This window comes from Marmota monax, unplaced genomic scaffold, assembly GCF_021218885.2.
Source record: "Marmota monax isolate L192 unplaced genomic scaffold, Marmota_monax_Labrador192_F-V1.1 WCK01_AAM20220418_F8-fsc00288, whole genome shotgun sequence".
NCBI lineage: Eukaryota > Metazoa > Chordata > Mammalia > Rodentia > Sciuridae > Marmota > Marmota monax.
In genome coordinates this window covers 331,691-348,633 of record NW_026693586.1, presented here as the reverse complement: position 1 = coordinate 348,633, position 16,943 = coordinate 331,691, and the positions used below count along the sequence as shown (strand labels likewise).

Genomic DNA, 16,943 nt, shown 5'->3' with positions numbered 1-16,943 from the left:
ATATACCTTAGAAAACTGAAAAAAGAATAGCAAATTGCAAAAGAAGGAAATTATGAATGTAAGAAGTCAATGAAATAGAAACAACAGAAAAATCAATCAAGTTAGAAGTTAATTTTTTGAGAAGTTTAGTAAAGTCGATAAACCCAAGTAAGATTGTTCAGTAAGAAAAGAAAGAAAGAACAAAATACCAATATTAGCAATGTAAAAGGGACATTAGTAGAGAACCTACAGAAATCAAAAGAATAATAGGAAGTGTTATGCCCATAACTTTAGCAACTTAGAGAAATTTTTTAAAAATATGTTTTAGTTGTAGATGGACACAGTACCTTTATTTATTTATCTTTATGCTGTGCTAAGGATCAAACCCAGTGCCTCACTCATGCTAGGTGAGCGCTCTACCACTGAGCCACAACCCCAGTACCAAATGAGCAAAGTTGAAACAAGAAGATATAGCTTCATGCCAAGTAAAATTTGCAGTAATCCTCCAATATCGCAGCAGCTAGTCCAAAAAATATAAGAGGTAACATTTCCTGAATAATATTTAAAGACTAGAGTCATCTGGATTTGAACCTGAAATGACAGTGCAAGAAGAGAGAAATAGAAAAGCAAAACCATCAACCAGCTGTGAGGACATCATTCAGAAATGTGCAAAACAACCAGGATGCTGTGATCAAGTGGGGTTGATTCTGGGATTTCAAGTTATTTTTTTCTTTTAAAAGAACAACTCATGATGATAGCTTAGTGTGATACACAGACAATCTAAAGCCACAGCAGAATTCAGGTCACAAAAATCCTTTGATCAAGTTACACCCCTAAAACATGACCTTTTGTTTGTTATTTAAGTAACTGCAAATAAATTTCTGTTAAGATTGCCAGAAATAGTCTTTCTCTTTTAAAACAAGCTAGGATTACTTAAATCAGTTTTGATGATATATTTTAGTTACACAGAATAGTGAGAGTCATTGTCATATACTTGTACATGCACATCACATCATCTGGTTGATTTCATTCCCAACACCTCCCTTTTCCTCCCCCGATCCTTCTCCCTAGTCCCATTTCTTTACTCCGTTGGTCTCCCTTCTATTTTTGTGAGATCCCTTTTTTATTCCTTTTGTCTCTATGGCTTGCACGTAGGAGAGCAAACATGCTCCTTAACATTTTCAGTCTGGGTCATTTCACTGAGCATGATGTTTTCTGGTTCTATCCATTTTCCTGCCTATGTCATGATTTAATTCCTCCTTACGACTGAGTAAAACTCCATTGTGAATAGATACATCACATTTCCATCCATCTGTTAGTGGACACCTAGGATGGTCCCATGACTTGGTTCTCGCTAATTGCATTGCTGTCCACACAGGTATGTATGGATCACTGTAGTGTGCTGACTATAATTCATTCGAATAAATACTGAGGAGTGTATTGCTGGGTCATGTGGTGGTTCCATGCCTAGGCTTTTGAGGAATCACCATGCTGATTTCTATAGTGGTCGGACTAATTTACAATCCCACCAACAGGGTAGAAGTTTTCCTTTCTCTTTGCATCCTTGCCAGCATTTATTATCTGCACTCTTAATGATTGCCATTCCACCTGGTGTGAGGTGAAGTCCCAGTGAGGTTTGATTTGCATTTCCCTGATTACTGAGGATGTTGAACATTTTTTTCCCATATATATGTTGGCCATTTGTATTTCTTTTTTGAGGCACATTTCTTTAGTTCATTTTACTATTTATTGATTGTTGGATTTTTTTTGTGGCTAAGTTTTTTTTGGGGGTTCTTTATTCTGAATATTAATCCTCTGTCAGAAGAGCAGCTAGCCAAGATTTTCTCTCATTCTGTAGTCTCCCTCCTCACACTCTTGTTTCCTTTGCTGGGCAAAAGCTTTTTAACTTGATGCATCTCCTAAGTATTTTATTTTATTTTATTTTTGGCTATCATGAATGGAATTGTTTTTATGATTTCTTTCTCAGCAGAATCATTATAGGTGTATGGAAAAGCTATTGATTTTTGCATGTTGATTTAGTATTCTTCTACTTTTCTGAACTTGTTTATCACCTCTCGAAGTCTTCTGGTACAGTTTTTGTGGGTCTTCTAAGCACAAAATCATATCATCTGCAATCAGTGATGATTTGACTTCTTCCTTTCCTGTTTATACCCATCTTGTTTCCTTCTCTTGCATCATATCTCCGATTATAATTTCAAGTACTGCATTGAATAGGAGTGTTGAGAGTGGACTTTTTTGTCTTGTTCCTAATTTTAGAGGAAATGTTCTCAGTTTTCCCCATTTAGTATGATGTTGGCTTTGGGTTTGTTGTATGTAGCCCCTTATAAATTCCTTCTATCCCCAGTTTCTTCAAGGTTTTTAACATGAATGGGAACTGAATTTCGTCAAAGACTTTGTCTATATTTGTTGAGATAATTGTGTGATTTTTGTCCTTAATTTTATTTATGTGATGAATTACATTTATTGATTTGCATATGTTGAATCATCCTTGCATTCCTGGAGTGAAACCAATTTGATCATGATGTGTATAATCTTTTTAATGTGTTTTTGAATACAAAATTGATAACTATATTTCAGATTATATTTCAAATAATCTCAAACGACCCTCTGGGTTTTGGTGATGTTTGTGGAGATATCTCCTTTTTCATCTTTAATCTCATTAATTTATGTCTTCTCTCTTTTTTTTTGCTAGTTTGTCTAAAGTCTTATTAGTCTTTTTTATCTTTTCAAAGAACCAACTCTTTGTTAAACTGATCCTTTGTATTTTAAAAATTCTCTATTTTGTTAATTTTGGATCTGATCTTAATTATTTACTTCCTTCTTCTGGTTTTGAAATTAGTTTGTTCTTGTTTCTCTAGGGCATTGAGATATAGTAATAGACTGTTGATTTGGGTTCCTTATTTTTTTTATTTTATTTTTTTTATTGTTGGTTGTTCAAAACATTACATAGTTCTTGATATATCATCTTTCACACTTTGCTTCAAGTGGGTTATGAACTCCCATTTTTAGCCCATATACAGATTGCAGAATCACATCAATTACACATCCATTGATTTACATATTGCCATACTAGTGACTGTCGTGTTCTGCTACCTTTCCTATCCTCTACTATCCCCCCTCCCCTCCCCTCCCCTCCCCTCTTCTCTCTCTACCCCCTCTACTGACCTTCATTTCTCCCCCTTGTATTATTTTTCCCTTTCCCCTCATTTCCTCTTGTATGTTCTTTTGTATAACCCTGAGGGTCTCCTTCCATTTCCATGCAATTTCCCTTTTCTCTCCCTTTCCCTCCCACCTCTCATCTCTGTTTAATGTTAACCTTCTTCTCATGCTCTTCGTCCCTACTCTGTTCTTAGATACTCTCCTTATATCAAAGAAGACATTTGGCATTTGTTTTTTAGGGATTGGCTAGCTTCACTTAGCATAATCTGCTCTAGTGCCATCCATTTCCCTGCAAATTCTATGATTTTGTCATTTTTTAATGCAGAGTAATACTCCATTGTGTATAAATGCCACATTTTTTAAATCCATTCGTCTATTGAAGGGCATCTGGGTTGGTTCCACAGTCTTGCTATTGTGAATTGTGCTGCTATGAACATCGATGTAGCAGTGTCCCTGTAGCATGCTCTTTTTAGGTCTTTAGGGAATAGACCGAGAAGGGGAATAGCTGGGTCAAATAGTGGTTCCATTCCCAGCTTTCCAAGAAATCTCCATACTGCTTTCCAAATTGGCTGCACCAATTTGCAGTCCCACCAGCAATGTACAAGTGTACCCTTTTCCCCACATCCTCGCCAGCACTTGTTGTTGTTTGACTTCATAATGGCTGCCAATCTTACTGGAGTGAGATGGTATCTTAGGGTGGTTTTGGTTTGCATTTCTCTGACTGCTAGAGATGGTGAGCATTTTTTCATGTACTTGTTGATTGATTGTATGTCCTCCTCTGAGAAGTGTCTGTTCAGGTCCTTGGCCCATTTGTTGATTGGGTTGTTTGTTATCTTATTGTCTAATTTTTGGAGTTCTTTGTATACTCTGGATATTAGGGCTCTATCTGAAGTGTGAGGAGTAAAGATTTGTTCCCAGGATGTAGGCTCTCTATTTACCTCTCTTATTGTTTCTTTAGCTGATAAAAACTTTTTAGTTTGAGTAAGTCCCATTTGTTGATTCTAGTTATTAACTTTTGTGCTATGGGTGTCCTATTGAGGAATTTGGAGCCCGACCCCACAGTATGTAGATCGTAGCCAACTTTTTCTTCTATCAGACGGCGTGTCTCTGATTTGACATCAAGCTCCTTGATCCATTTTGAATTAACTTTTGTGCATGGCGAGAGAAAGGGATTCAGTTTCATTTTGTTGCATATGGATTTCCAGTTTTCCCAGCACCATTTGTTGAAGATGCTATCCTTCCTCCATTGCATGCTTTTAGCCCCTTTATCAAATATAAGATAGTTGTAGTTTTGTGGATTGGTTTCTGTGTCCTCTATTCTGTACCATTGGTCCACCCGCCTGTTTTGGTACCAGTACCATGCTGTTTTTGTTACTATTGCTCTGTAGTATAGTTTGAAGTCTGGTATCGCTATACCACCTGATTCACACTTCCTGCTTAGCATTGTTTTTGCTATTCTGGGTCGTTTATTTTTCCATATGAATTTCATGATTGCTTTCTCGATTTCTACAAGAAATGCCGTTGGGATTTTGATTGGCATTGCATTAAACCTATAGAGAACTTTTGGTAATATCGCCATTTTGATGATGTTAGTTCTGCCTATCCATGAACAGGGTATATTTTTCCATCTTCTAAGATCTTCTTCTATTTCTCTCTTTAGGGTTCTGTAGTTTTCATTGTATAAGACTTTCACCTCTTTTGTTAGGTTGATTCCCAAGTATTTTATTTTTTTTGAAGATATTGTGAATGGAGTGGTTGTCCTCATTTCCATTTCAGAGGATTTGTCACTGATATACAGGAATGCCTTTGATTTATGCGTGTTGATTTTATATCCTGCCACTTTGCTGAATTCATTTATTAGCTCTAATAGTTTCTTTGTAGAGCCTTTTGGGTCTGCTAGGTATAGAATCATACCATCTGCAAATAGTGATAATTTAAGTTCTTCTTTTCCTATTTTTATGCCTTTAATTTCTTTTGTCTGTCTAATTGCTCTGGCCAGCGTTTCGAGAACTATGTTGAACAGAAGTGGTGAGAGATTTTAGAGGGAATACCTTCAGTTTTTCTCCATTCAGAATGATGCTAGCCTGAGGCTTAGCATAGATTGCTTTTACAATATTGAGGTATGTTCCTGTTATCCCTAGTTTTTCTAGAGTTTTGAACATAAAGGGATGCTGTACTTTGTCGAATGCTTTTTCCGCATCTATCGAGATGATCATATGGTTCTTATTTTTAAGTCTATTGATGTGGTGAATAACATTTATTGATTTCCGTATATTGAACCAGCCTTGCATCCCAGGGATGAATCCTACTTGATCATGGTGCACAATTTTTTTGATATGTTTTTGTATCCGATTCGCCAGAATTATATTGAGGATTTTTGCATCTAGGTTCATTAGAGATATTGGTCTGAAGTTTTCTTTCTTTGAAGTGTCTTTGTCTGGTTTAGGTATCAGGGTGATGTTGGCCTCGTAGAATGAATTTGGAAATTCTCCCTCTTTTTCTATTTCCTGAAGTAGCTTGAAAAGTATTGATGTTAGTTCCTCTTTAAAGGTTTTGTAAAATTCTGCTGTATACCCATCCGGTCCTGGGCTTTTCTTAGTTGGTAGTCTTTTGATGGTTTCTTCTATTTCCTCGATTGATATTGGTCTGTTTAGGTTGTCTATATCCTCCTGACTCAATCTGGGCAGATCATATGACTTAAGAAATTTATCTATGCCTTCACTATCTTCTAATTTATTGGAGTATAAGGATTCAAAATAGTTTTTGATTATCTTCTGTATTTCTGAAGTGTCTGTTGTGATATTGCCTTTTTCATCCCGTATGCTAGTAATTTGAGTTCTCTCTCTTCTTCTCTTCGCTAGCATGGCTAAGGGTCTGTCGATTTTGTTTATTTTTTCAAAGAACCAACTTTTAGTTTTGTCAATTTTTTTCAATTGTTTCTTTTGTTTCGATTTCATTAATTTCAGCTCTGATTTTAATTATTTCTTGCCTTCTACTTCTTTTGCTGTTGTTTTGCTCTTCTTTTTCTAGGATTTTGAGATGAAGTATGAGATCATTTATTTGTTGTTTTTTTCTTTTTTAAGGAATGAACTCCAAGCAATGAATTTTCCTCTTAGAACTGCTTTCAATGTGTCCCATAGATTCCGATATGTTGTGTCTGTGTTTTCATTAATCTCTAAGAATTTTTTAATTTCCTCCTTGATGTCTTCTATAACCCATTGATCACTCAGTAACCTATTGTTCATTCTCCAAGTGATGTATGCTTTTTCCTTCCTTCTTTTATCATTGATTTTCAGTTTCATTCCATTATGATCAGATAGGATGCATGGTATTATCTCTACTCCTTTATATTGTCTAAGAGTTGCCCTGTGACACAATATATGATCTATTTTTGAGAAGGATCCATGTGCTGCTGAGAAAAAAGTGTAACTGCTTGATGTTGGGTGGTATATTCTATATATGTCAATTAAGTCTAGGTTATTAATTGTGTTATTGAGTTCTATAGTTTCCTTATTCAACTTTTGTTTGGAAGATCTGTCCAGTGGCGAGAGAGGTGTGTTGAAGTCTCCCATGATTATTGTATGATGGTCTATTAGACTCTTGAACTTGAGAAGAGTTTGTTTGATGAACATAGCTGCACCATTGTTTGGGGCATATATATTTATGATTGTTATGTCTTGTTGGTGTATGGTTCCCTTAAGCAGTATGTAGTGTCCCTCTTTATCCCTTTTGATTAACTTTGACTTGAAATCTATTTTATTTGATATGAGTATGGACACTCCTGCTTGTTTCCGAAGTCCATATGAGTGATATGATTTTTCCCAACCTTTCACCTTCAGCCTATGTATGTCTTTTCCTATCAAATGCATCTCCTGTAGGCAGCATATTGTTGGGTCTTGTTTTGTGATCCATTCTACTAGCCTGTGTCTCTTAATTGGTGAGTTTAAGCCATTAACATTTAGGGTTATTATTGAGATATGGGTTGTTGTTCCAGCCATATTTGTTTATTTATGTTACTAAACATGGTTTGTTTTCCTCTTTGCTTATTCCCCCCGCTTTACTGTCCTACCTCCCACTGTTGGTTTTCATTGTTATTTTCCATTTCCTCTTCCTGTAATGTTTTGCCGAGGATGTTTTGAAGAGATGGTTTTCTAGCTGCATATTCTTTTAACTTTTGTTTGTCGTGGAAGGTTTTAATTTCATCTTCCATCCTGAATCTTAATTTCGCTGGATACACAATTCTTGGTTGGAACCCATTTTCTTTCAGTGTTTGAAATATGTTATTCCAGGATCTTCTAGCTTTCAGAGTCTGTGCTGAAAGATCAGCTGTTATCCTGATTGGCTTACCCCTAAATGTAATCTGCTTCCTTTCTGTTGTAGCTTTTAAAATTCTCTCCTTATTCTGTATGTTGGGCATCTTCATTATAATGTGTCTAGGTGTGGATCTCTTATAATTTTGCACATTCGGCGTCCTGTAGGCTTCTAGAATTTGGGATTCTGTCTCATTCTTCAAGTCTGGGAAGTTTTCTCGTATTATTTCATTGAATAAATTGCTCATTCCTTTGGTATGGAGTTCTATACCTTCCTGTATCCCAATGACTCTTAAGTTTGGTCTCTTAATGTTATCCCATATTTCTTGGATGTTCTGCTCATGGTTTCTTAACAGTCTTGCTGAGCTGTCTATGTTCTTTTCAAGTTGAAATACTTTGTCTTCATTGTCTGATGTTCTATCTTCTAAGTGTTCTACTCTGCTGGTAGTATTCTCAATTGAGTTTTTAAGTTGGTTTATTGCTTCCTGCATTTCTAGGATTTCTGTTTGTTTGTTTTTTATAACCTCTATCTCCCTGTATAGTTGATCCTTTGCTTCCTGGATTTGTTTGTGTAATTCATTGTCGAAGTGGTCTTTCATTGTCTGATTTTGCTGTCTAATGTCTTCCTTGATACTCCAGATCATCTGAAGCATATATATCCTGAATTCTTTATCTGACATTCCATCTGCTGCAGCTGTTACCTCTTCTAAAGTTGAGTTGACCTGCATTGCTTGTAGTCCTTTCTTTCCTTGTCTTTTCATACTGCTTGTGTTTCTTTCTTCTTGGTGAAACTGTTGTGTTTTTGAAAAATTTTCCCCCCCTATATATTTATATTGCTCTTGTATAGTTGAAAAGTCTCCCTTGCAGGTGCGGGCGGGGGCTCTGCTCTGCCCCTCCTCCAATTGGTGTGAGGTGTCTACCACGCCCGCGGACCCCTGGGCCTGATCTGCCGTCCTGTCGCAGGTCTGCCTACCTTGCAGGTGGGGGCAAAGGCTCTGCCCTGCCTCTCCTACCACGCCCGGGGACCGCTAGGCCTGATCTGCAGGTTGGTCGCCGGTCTGCCCACCTTGCGGGCACGGGTGGCAGTTCCGCTCCGCCCCCACTCCAATTGGGGTCACTTGACCACCACACAGGCGGGCCGCTGGGCCTGATCTGGGCGCTGGCGAAGGCTCTGCTCTGCCCCTACTCCAGTTGGGGTGAAGTGTGTACCACGCTGGCAGGCCGCTGGGCCTGATCCGCCGGTCTGTCGCAGGTCTGCTTACCTTGCCGGCGCTGGCGGCGGCTCTGCCCTGCCCCTCCTACCACGCCTGCAGACCGCTGGGCCTGATCTACAGGTTGGTCGCAGGTCTGCCTACCTTGCGGGCGCAGGCGGCGGCCCCGCTCCTCCCCTCTGGCTTGACGACAAAGCGAGAGAGACTCGGGTATCTGTGACTCACCCTCCCTACCAGGAGACCAACTGTTTCCGTCGCCGCTGGCACCGATGAAGTTCTCTCCTCGGCCGCTCTCCGATGACATCAGATCTCTGCCATGCTGGCATCCCCTGTTCTATGGCTGAATCCCATTTTCTTCTCTTCCAATAGGCGGAGCTGTGCCCTCTGAGCCGAGCTTCTGCCCTCTATGTGCTGACAGAAATCCCTGTAAGGTGGCTCCTGGGAGTCTCTCAATCCTGTTAGTCCAGAGCCCTTTCACTTATCTGGCCCCTCCCCCTGTTCCTCCTCCCAGCCAGCCAGCCAGGTCCTGTTCACCGGAGGCGGTTCCCCAAGGATCTGATTACACTTGCAGCCCCACCGCGTGTCCTATATCCCGAACGATGAACACCCTCTCTGTCATTCATCTAAGCCCCAGTGCTGTGGTGGGGTGATCTGGGAACCAACAGTTTAATTTTTACGGACCCCTTTGGTGGGCACGCCCCCAGAAACTGGCGGCTATGATCTTGGGTGTCGCTGCTGGTGTTAAGGGGAGGTGGGGATCTGGAATCCCCTCTGCTTCCCTACAGACACGCCCCCGGAGAGATTCCCGAGGTTTCCTGGCTGCTTGTATCTGGAGGGGGTGGGAGTCACACACCTGTTAACATGGATTCCACTGGGAAGGAATTCTGTCGGCGGAACTCTGGTGATGTCACCTCTCTGCTATGGCGGGCCCCAGGCTCCTTGCCGGAGTGTCCGAAGGGAGGGGTGGGAATGGTCTGTCTCTGGTTGATTTCAGCTCCCGGTTTGCTATTTCATGAAGGCTTGGCGAGAGACCTCTTCCTAGAGTCCCTGCACCACTCCTGCTGCGCTGCGCCTCGGAGGCTATCCGCCCTGACGTGGGGGCCGCGTGCAGGCAGCCGACAGTCGCCGAGTCGCCTTATTTTTTTTAAATGTAGATACTCATAGCTATAAGCTTGAGTATTTATCAATAATCCTCTCTTTGAAAAAAAGAATTTTACTGTAAGATATAAGACATTTATGCAAAAAAAATCCACAAAACAAATGTAGAGCTTCCAAAATTATTATAATGTCATAGTGTCCCAGAGGTTTTGGTATGCTATATCTCTATTGTCAAATTTTTAAATTTGTCCCCCCATTTCTTTTATGATACATTCATTATTCAAATGTGTTCTTTTCAATCACTATGTGTTTGTAGACTTTCCATAAGTCTACAAACTTCAAATTTCTTTCCATTATGAGCCTCTTGATGAAAAGACCCAAGAAAAACTACAATCCTTCTACAGGGTTGAACCTGCATCGGACCAGTTCTCAGGAAATATGAGGGTGGAAGTACAAGTCAACTGCATGATGAGCGAACATATAGTCAGTAAAATCCAGTTTGTGAAAAACTGTGCAGGTCAAATGTTCTAGGTTCTTTAATAGATAAATTGTCAGAGTGAGGAGGGGGATTCATAAAGGTAAAAAGAGACTTAGAAGACATCCCCCAAAAGGAACAAATGAGCAGGTTGAAAATCTCATTTGTAGGTATGTCCAAGTGGGAGATAAAACTCTAAAGAAATTCAAGAACATGATGATAGTGAAAATCAGGGTAATAGTAACATGGGTGATGCACGTTTAAGTGATAAGCAAAAAAGAAAGTCAAGGATGCATTTACAGTAGAGGTCAGGGTATTGGTAAGCGGTGGCGAGAAAGAGGTTATGTTGGGATGGAGGATGTGGAAGGGCTTCCCGGAAAACTGCCAAGTTGTATTTTCTGACCTGGGTGGTAATTGCAATGGGGTAACATTATAATAATTTGGGAAGCTATACATTTGTTTTGTGTGTATTTTTTTGCATAAATGTCTTATATCTTACAATAAAATTCCTTTTTTTTCAAATAAGGGATTATTGATTAAGCAATGGAACTGAAGAGATGGGTGGTAATGTGTTTTGAGTAGTGATGTAGGAATAAGATTTGAAGATGAGAATTGATATTTATTTTTCTGAAGAAGTAAGAATAAAAAGGAAAGGTGCATATGCATTTGTAGGTACATAATTGCTTTTGGGGTGAGTAGGATGGGTCTTGGTGGGAGATGAGGGTAAATGGCATCTAAGGTAACTGGAATGTATAAGAGGAATGATCTTCTTTTCTAAACTCACTCTCCCTGCAGAGTTGTGCAGAGTTCTCCAGCGTTTATCAAAAGCCCAAGAGTAGAAGCAATTCCACAGATGGCTTTTCTTCTTGGCAGAAATGATGGAAGAAAAGATAATAATCAATGTTCTAGAAAAATAATTCATCAATATGATATCATTGGGGGTCATAGATATTACCCAGGAAGACTGAAGGTTAATGTTTGTTTTAATAGGGTATTTATAGATGACCAAGTGAAAGTGAGATCACTAGAGTTTGCCCTAATCCAGTTTGACTATGTCCTTATAAGAAGGCAAAACTAGACACAAACACAGACATGTACAGAGGAAAGACAGTGTGAAGACACAGGGACAGCACCATCTACAAGCCAGGAAATGCCCGAGGCTACCAGAGGCTGGGAGAGAGGCCGGGAACAGAACCTTCTCGGATGGCTCTCAGAAGGAACCAACCCCTTTGGCAACTTGATTTAGAAATTCTAGCCTCAAAAACGGTGAGGCAATACATTTTTATTGTTTAAGTCACCCAGTTTGTGATACTTCACTTATGGTAACCCTAGAAAACGAATACAGCGTTCTAGAAAAACACTTGGATTTTGTTGATGTGAGGTCATTCAGGTATGATATACCTTATTTCATTGAGCTTGTAATCAAGTGAAGAAAGCACATATTAAGGCGAAACACAAATGCATGAATATAGAATTTTAATATTTTATATGCTAATATATTAATGATGGAAAGGGATCCTATGAGAAAAATTTACAAAAAAGGAACCTAATTTTAGTGGGAAGGTTTAGAAGAGGCTGAGGTCATTGCTGTAAATAAATAAATCTTAGGGTGAAGATGCAGGGGCACGATACAGGAGTCCAGACCATGTGAGTGCCATGCCCGAATGCTTTGCGGGGGGGTACCTATTTGAGAACAGTCAAAGCCAGTAGTTGGCAATGCAATGAGAGGAAGAGGGCAAGGGTGAGGGCGAGGGAGAGGGAGAGGGACAGAGACAGGCAGGGGGAAGAATGAGGGGCTTCGGGATGGGAGAAGAAATCAGGTGTCAGGCACAGAGTCAGGCTGAACAGTTTCTACTGCACCCCTAAAGGAAGTCATGGAAGAGCTTCATTCAGAAGACTAGCTGGAGGAGCCCCACCATGTCTAGTTTTAAATATCATCTCATATATAGGCCTAAGAATCCCTTAAATGTACAATTCATGAGGGCTTTTCACAAGAACCACTTCACTTGACCTCATGACCAACCTCTGTGACATGTAGGACTGAAGGTGTACCCTGCTTAACAGGTGAGAATGCTGGTGTTCTGCAGGGGACGTGAGTGCACTAGTCACAGCTTCCTAAGCCCATTCATGCCCAGTCCAGAGCAGGAATCTCACATTCTGGATTCTTTATACAGTGTATAGATAGAGTTGTTATAAAACTTAAAGCCCTTAGGAAACTGTTGACATGGTTAAGGATTTTATCACATACTCTGTGCATAACTCCACGTCACTCAGTGTGTGTCCGCCACATGGGCGTGCCCAGGACTGGGTAGTGAGCATGCTATGCTTTCCAGACTCACGTTGGTGGCATTATGGGGATTTGTTCATGCTCTTTGGGGAGGTTTTATTTTCCAAGAGATTGCAGCTACACCAGAATCGAGCCAGGCAGTACTTGAATTCTTATGTACGTAGTAGTCAGGAAAAACTGTAAGTTGTGTTGCTGCCATCTCTAATTTGTGTGAACTTGGGAAAGTCATTTAGTCCACCTGAAACTTAAGGTCCTTGTTTTTAAAATGGGGCAGTGACATCTGCCTGAGTTTTTTGTGACTGCTCTCTACGGCACCTCAGCAGGGCCTACTACCGGCAGATCACAGTGTGAATTCAGTTGTTAGCACACAAGGGGCACACAGTGATGGGACATCTTCGCAAACTCAGGACTTTCACTCCTGTATGGCTCAGTGGAGCAAGCAGGTGTTCTTGTCCTGAAGGGTCCGCTAGTCATGCGGCTCCGCATCTCTCGAAGCTACTTAAAGGGCGACTCCCCCTTTGCCTCAGCTGCCTCTCTGTTTGGCCATGAGGAACCTACTTTTGGTCCTTGTGGTCCTAGTCTTGCTCTCCTATGTTCCACCAGGTAACATGGATTCCCTTCCTCTGGAATTAGGAACAGTGAAGGTAAAGGGGGTGTGAGGTTCTAGAAGAGCGAGGCCCAAGCAGGACGAAGGAAGCGGAGACAAGGAGGGACAGGAGCAGAGATGGTAGTTCTGGGTTATTCCAGGGAGTAGAGGAAGATAACAGGCCCTGGTTCTCTCCAGAGAAGAAGCTGGTTCTGAAGCTTGGTCTGGGGAGTCTGTAAAGCTTGTGGGGAGGTTCGGCTGCTATTGGTGGAAACAGGGCAGAGCCACACCATGAGACCTCGGGAGGACTGGTAGCACCTAGAAGTGGGAGGGAGGCTGTTTCTTGAGGATTCGTAGGACTAGCCCTCCCAAGTCAGCTATCTGGGCAATTTTTCACTCATTTACAAGCCAAGGCAAATATGATGCTGAGCAGAACCTGCAAACAGAGCTGATGGTTAAAACATGTTAAATGAGCTTAGAGCACAATAGGATCCTATGAAGCATTATTTTGAGTTAGAATTTTCTTGTTCTGGACAGAAGCAACTAACTTGACAATATCTGGAGGAGTCCACTTAAGGCACCATGGTGGAAGCTCTCAAAATTGTTTTGCTTGTGGTTTTCTCAGATTTGGAGAAAATTCCTCAAACTTTCACATTCAAAAGATACCACTCTGAGGGCCAAGAATGAGGTATTTGAAAGACAATCAGATGAGGATCATGTTTAATCTGCTGCTGTTCACTATGGGAGGCCCTCTGGATACTTTGCATTGTATCTCCACTGTTCTTCTTTGTCCCCAAGAAGTGTTCCAGGGCTAGTGAGCACACAGCAAGCAAGCTTGTCAGTGGCCTTTGATCACACCACATTGATGATTTTCACACATTGTTTATATATATATATAATATATATATATATATATATATGGTCCCATGGGGGCAACTGGTGATAAAGTGATAAGGCTTAGCATATGAATGGGTCCACTCAGAGCCACCCTCATTGCCATAAACTGCCTTCCAGCTGCCCCTACTTTACCTCTTGACTTCCAGAGGAAGCTAGGTCTTAACATCTAGGAAGATTGGGGGCAAGAATTTAGAATTTGTATGTTTCAGATATTTTGAACCATTTCACACTCATTACCCTGCAGGACACTCTTAAGTACTCTGTGATTAAGTCAGAGCAGGTAGCGAGGCCCTTGGCAGAATGCCCTACAGGGGAACACAGGGCTGGAGCCACAAGCTTCTGAAGTATTTGATCAGTGACATTTCCTCTTCACAATAACACTTTGATAATTGTAAATCGTTTTGAGTAGCCCATCCCCACCCTGCCTGCCTCCCCAGGTGGGACTTCTGCTTGTGACTTCCCTGGCATCTGAATGATCTTCACATTACTCATGTGACTTTCCCAGCATCTATATGATCTTTCCATAGCAAATAGCCCCAAGCTGAATCCGCTGGACTCTGTCACCCACATCTAAGTGGCTAGTGATTTTAGTAATTATGGACCATGGCTCAGAGTAGGGATTCCTGGAAAATAAGGTCTAGGCAACTAGAAAGGAGGTATTAAGCCAAAGATGTCTTGGATATCTTTGATCAGACCAAATTTATCAGAAAGAGTTAGGAAGTATAGATCCCCAAGTCTTGTCCTTGGCAATGTGACATTATAGGACACTAACTGTGCATTAACACTTGTTTTTGTTTCCAGTTAGAAGTGGGCCAAATGCTTTCATACGACAAATGTTTTCTACATGCTGGCGACTAAAAGGAAGTTGCAAGAAAAAATGTTCAAAAGATGAAGTGTTTCACATTATGTGTGACAATATGTCTTTATGCTGTGTCTCAAGCGCTCATTTACCTATGATGGGTCCGGGGTAGCTGTGAGTTTTCAAAGGTTCCTTCTGATTTTCCCTGGGAACTTAGATTCTCCCAGCGGCCTCAGCCCATTAAAATGATGGTTTCAGCCTATCTGCCGTTTCCCTTTGTGTCTTTTCTATGGAAATAGTTTCCTGATTAAATTCCTTGTCGTCAGTATTTTTCTTTTTATCAATTTGTTATTTATCAGAAATAGCAGATAGATGAGGATGATGGGAACACAATGTCAAGAGAAGGATTCTATAAAATGAGCCCACGGTGGTGGCCCCTGCATGCTTTCTCTTCCAAGAAGCCATTTATCTTCAGCTCTGCTTGGCCTATGTGGACAGAATATGTCACATTCCTCAACTACCTGTTATCTGTGGAGAAATGTAGGCCCAAGGTAATGTTGATGGGAGAAACCCAGGGAGATAAATATAATTCCTCCTAACAATAAAATCTGGGAGAACCAGGTGCGGTGGCACACGCCTGTAATACCAGTGGCTCCGGAGATTGAGGCAGGAGGATCGCGAGTTCAAAGCCAGCCTCCGCAACTTAGCAAGGCCCTAAGCAACTCAGTGAGACCCTTTTTCTAAATAAAATACAAAATAGGGCTGAGGATGTGGCTCAGTGGGTGAGTGCCCCTGAGTTCAATCCCTAGTATTTCCCCCACCCCTGAAAAAGTTCTGTGAGAATGTGTGGTTAAGAATCCAATTAAAACCTCCAGCACAGGTCAAGATGACCTAGAGTTGCCATGGCAGTGGGTACTTGAAAGTCTGATGTCACCCTGCTGTCAGTCAAAAGTCAAGAGGTGGACCTCTGCAATACTCTCTGGAAACTTCTGTGGGATCCTCAATAAAACTGGAATGCAGGAGAGGCACATTGTCCCTCTCTTCTCTGAACGGACCCACTTTTTCCCTTGAGAGCGTCCTTCCCCCCTTTTCCTGTCCCTTCGATAAACTCATTCCCGTTACCTGAGCGACATGTCAAATCCTTCTGACTTGATTGTAAGAATTGGGTTTAGAAGTTGCGGGGTGCCGGGTGGGGTGTCTCTGTGCTGGAAGGCCCCAGCTCTGTCACAGTTTCAGCCTCTCATGGTTTCTATGTCTGCCGTTCCCCTCTGTGTCTTTGCTATGGAAATAGTCACTGAATAAAATTTCTTGTCTTCAGTATTTTGCATATCAGAAATATCTTAAGAACATTTTTGAAGTATAACACCCCATTTAAAAAGTGTAGAAATCCTAAGTAAACATCTTGAGAAATTTCATAGATCTCACACATCTGAGAGAGAAGAGAATTCTACCACCTGCCAGGAGCTCCCAGTCACTGTCCCTGGAGGGCTGGGCTCTAGCTGACGCTCTCAAAGCCGTCTGTTCCTTCAATAAACTCACCTATCTTTCAACTTTATATCAAAGGAATCAGCTAGTATTTAATGTGTCTGATTTATTCTACTCTACTTTTTTTGGTGAAATTTATTCTTACTACTTCATATGATTGTAGTTTATCCTTCTCAGTATATATAGTTTTATGTTGGGAAACAGACTCATTTTTGTAGTTTCTAGTTTTTGTCTCTTAAAAATGGTTCTGAGGTAGACATTCTTGAACTGATTTTTGAGGCACATACGCGGGCATTTCCACAGATATAAACAGAAGAGTGGAACTGCTGAGTCACAGGCTGAGCATATATTCAATTTTACTAGAGAGATGTTGCCTGATTATCTTCTAAGCTGATGATGGCCAATAAATGCTTCCCACTCATGTTGTCTGAACATTCTTGTTACTTTGCATCTTGGTTCACAGCTGAGATTTTCTGACTTTTTTTTTTCAATTTTGGGAGATGTATATTGATAACATATTGATTGAATTTGTATTTCACTGATGACTAATGAAGCCGAGCCCTTTTTCACCTATTTATTGGACACGTAGATACTCCTATTTATGATGTGCCTGTTCAAGACTTCCATCCGTTTTTC

The 16,943-nt window shown here is 40.7% G+C and overlaps 1 protein-coding gene across 1 annotated transcript; it reads left to right on the top strand.

Moving 5' to 3' along the window:
• Nucleotides 1–13,085: 13,085 nt before the first annotated feature.
• Defb135 (defensin beta 135) lies at nt 13,086–14,994 on the top strand. Its single transcript, XM_046459344.1, has 2 exons — nt 13,086–13,143; nt 14,825–14,994. The coding sequence occupies exons 1-2, from the start codon at nt 13,086–13,088 to the stop codon at nt 14,992–14,994; spliced, it is 228 nt and encodes a 75-aa protein (XP_046315300.1).
• Nucleotides 14,995–16,943: the final 1,949 nt, after the last annotated feature.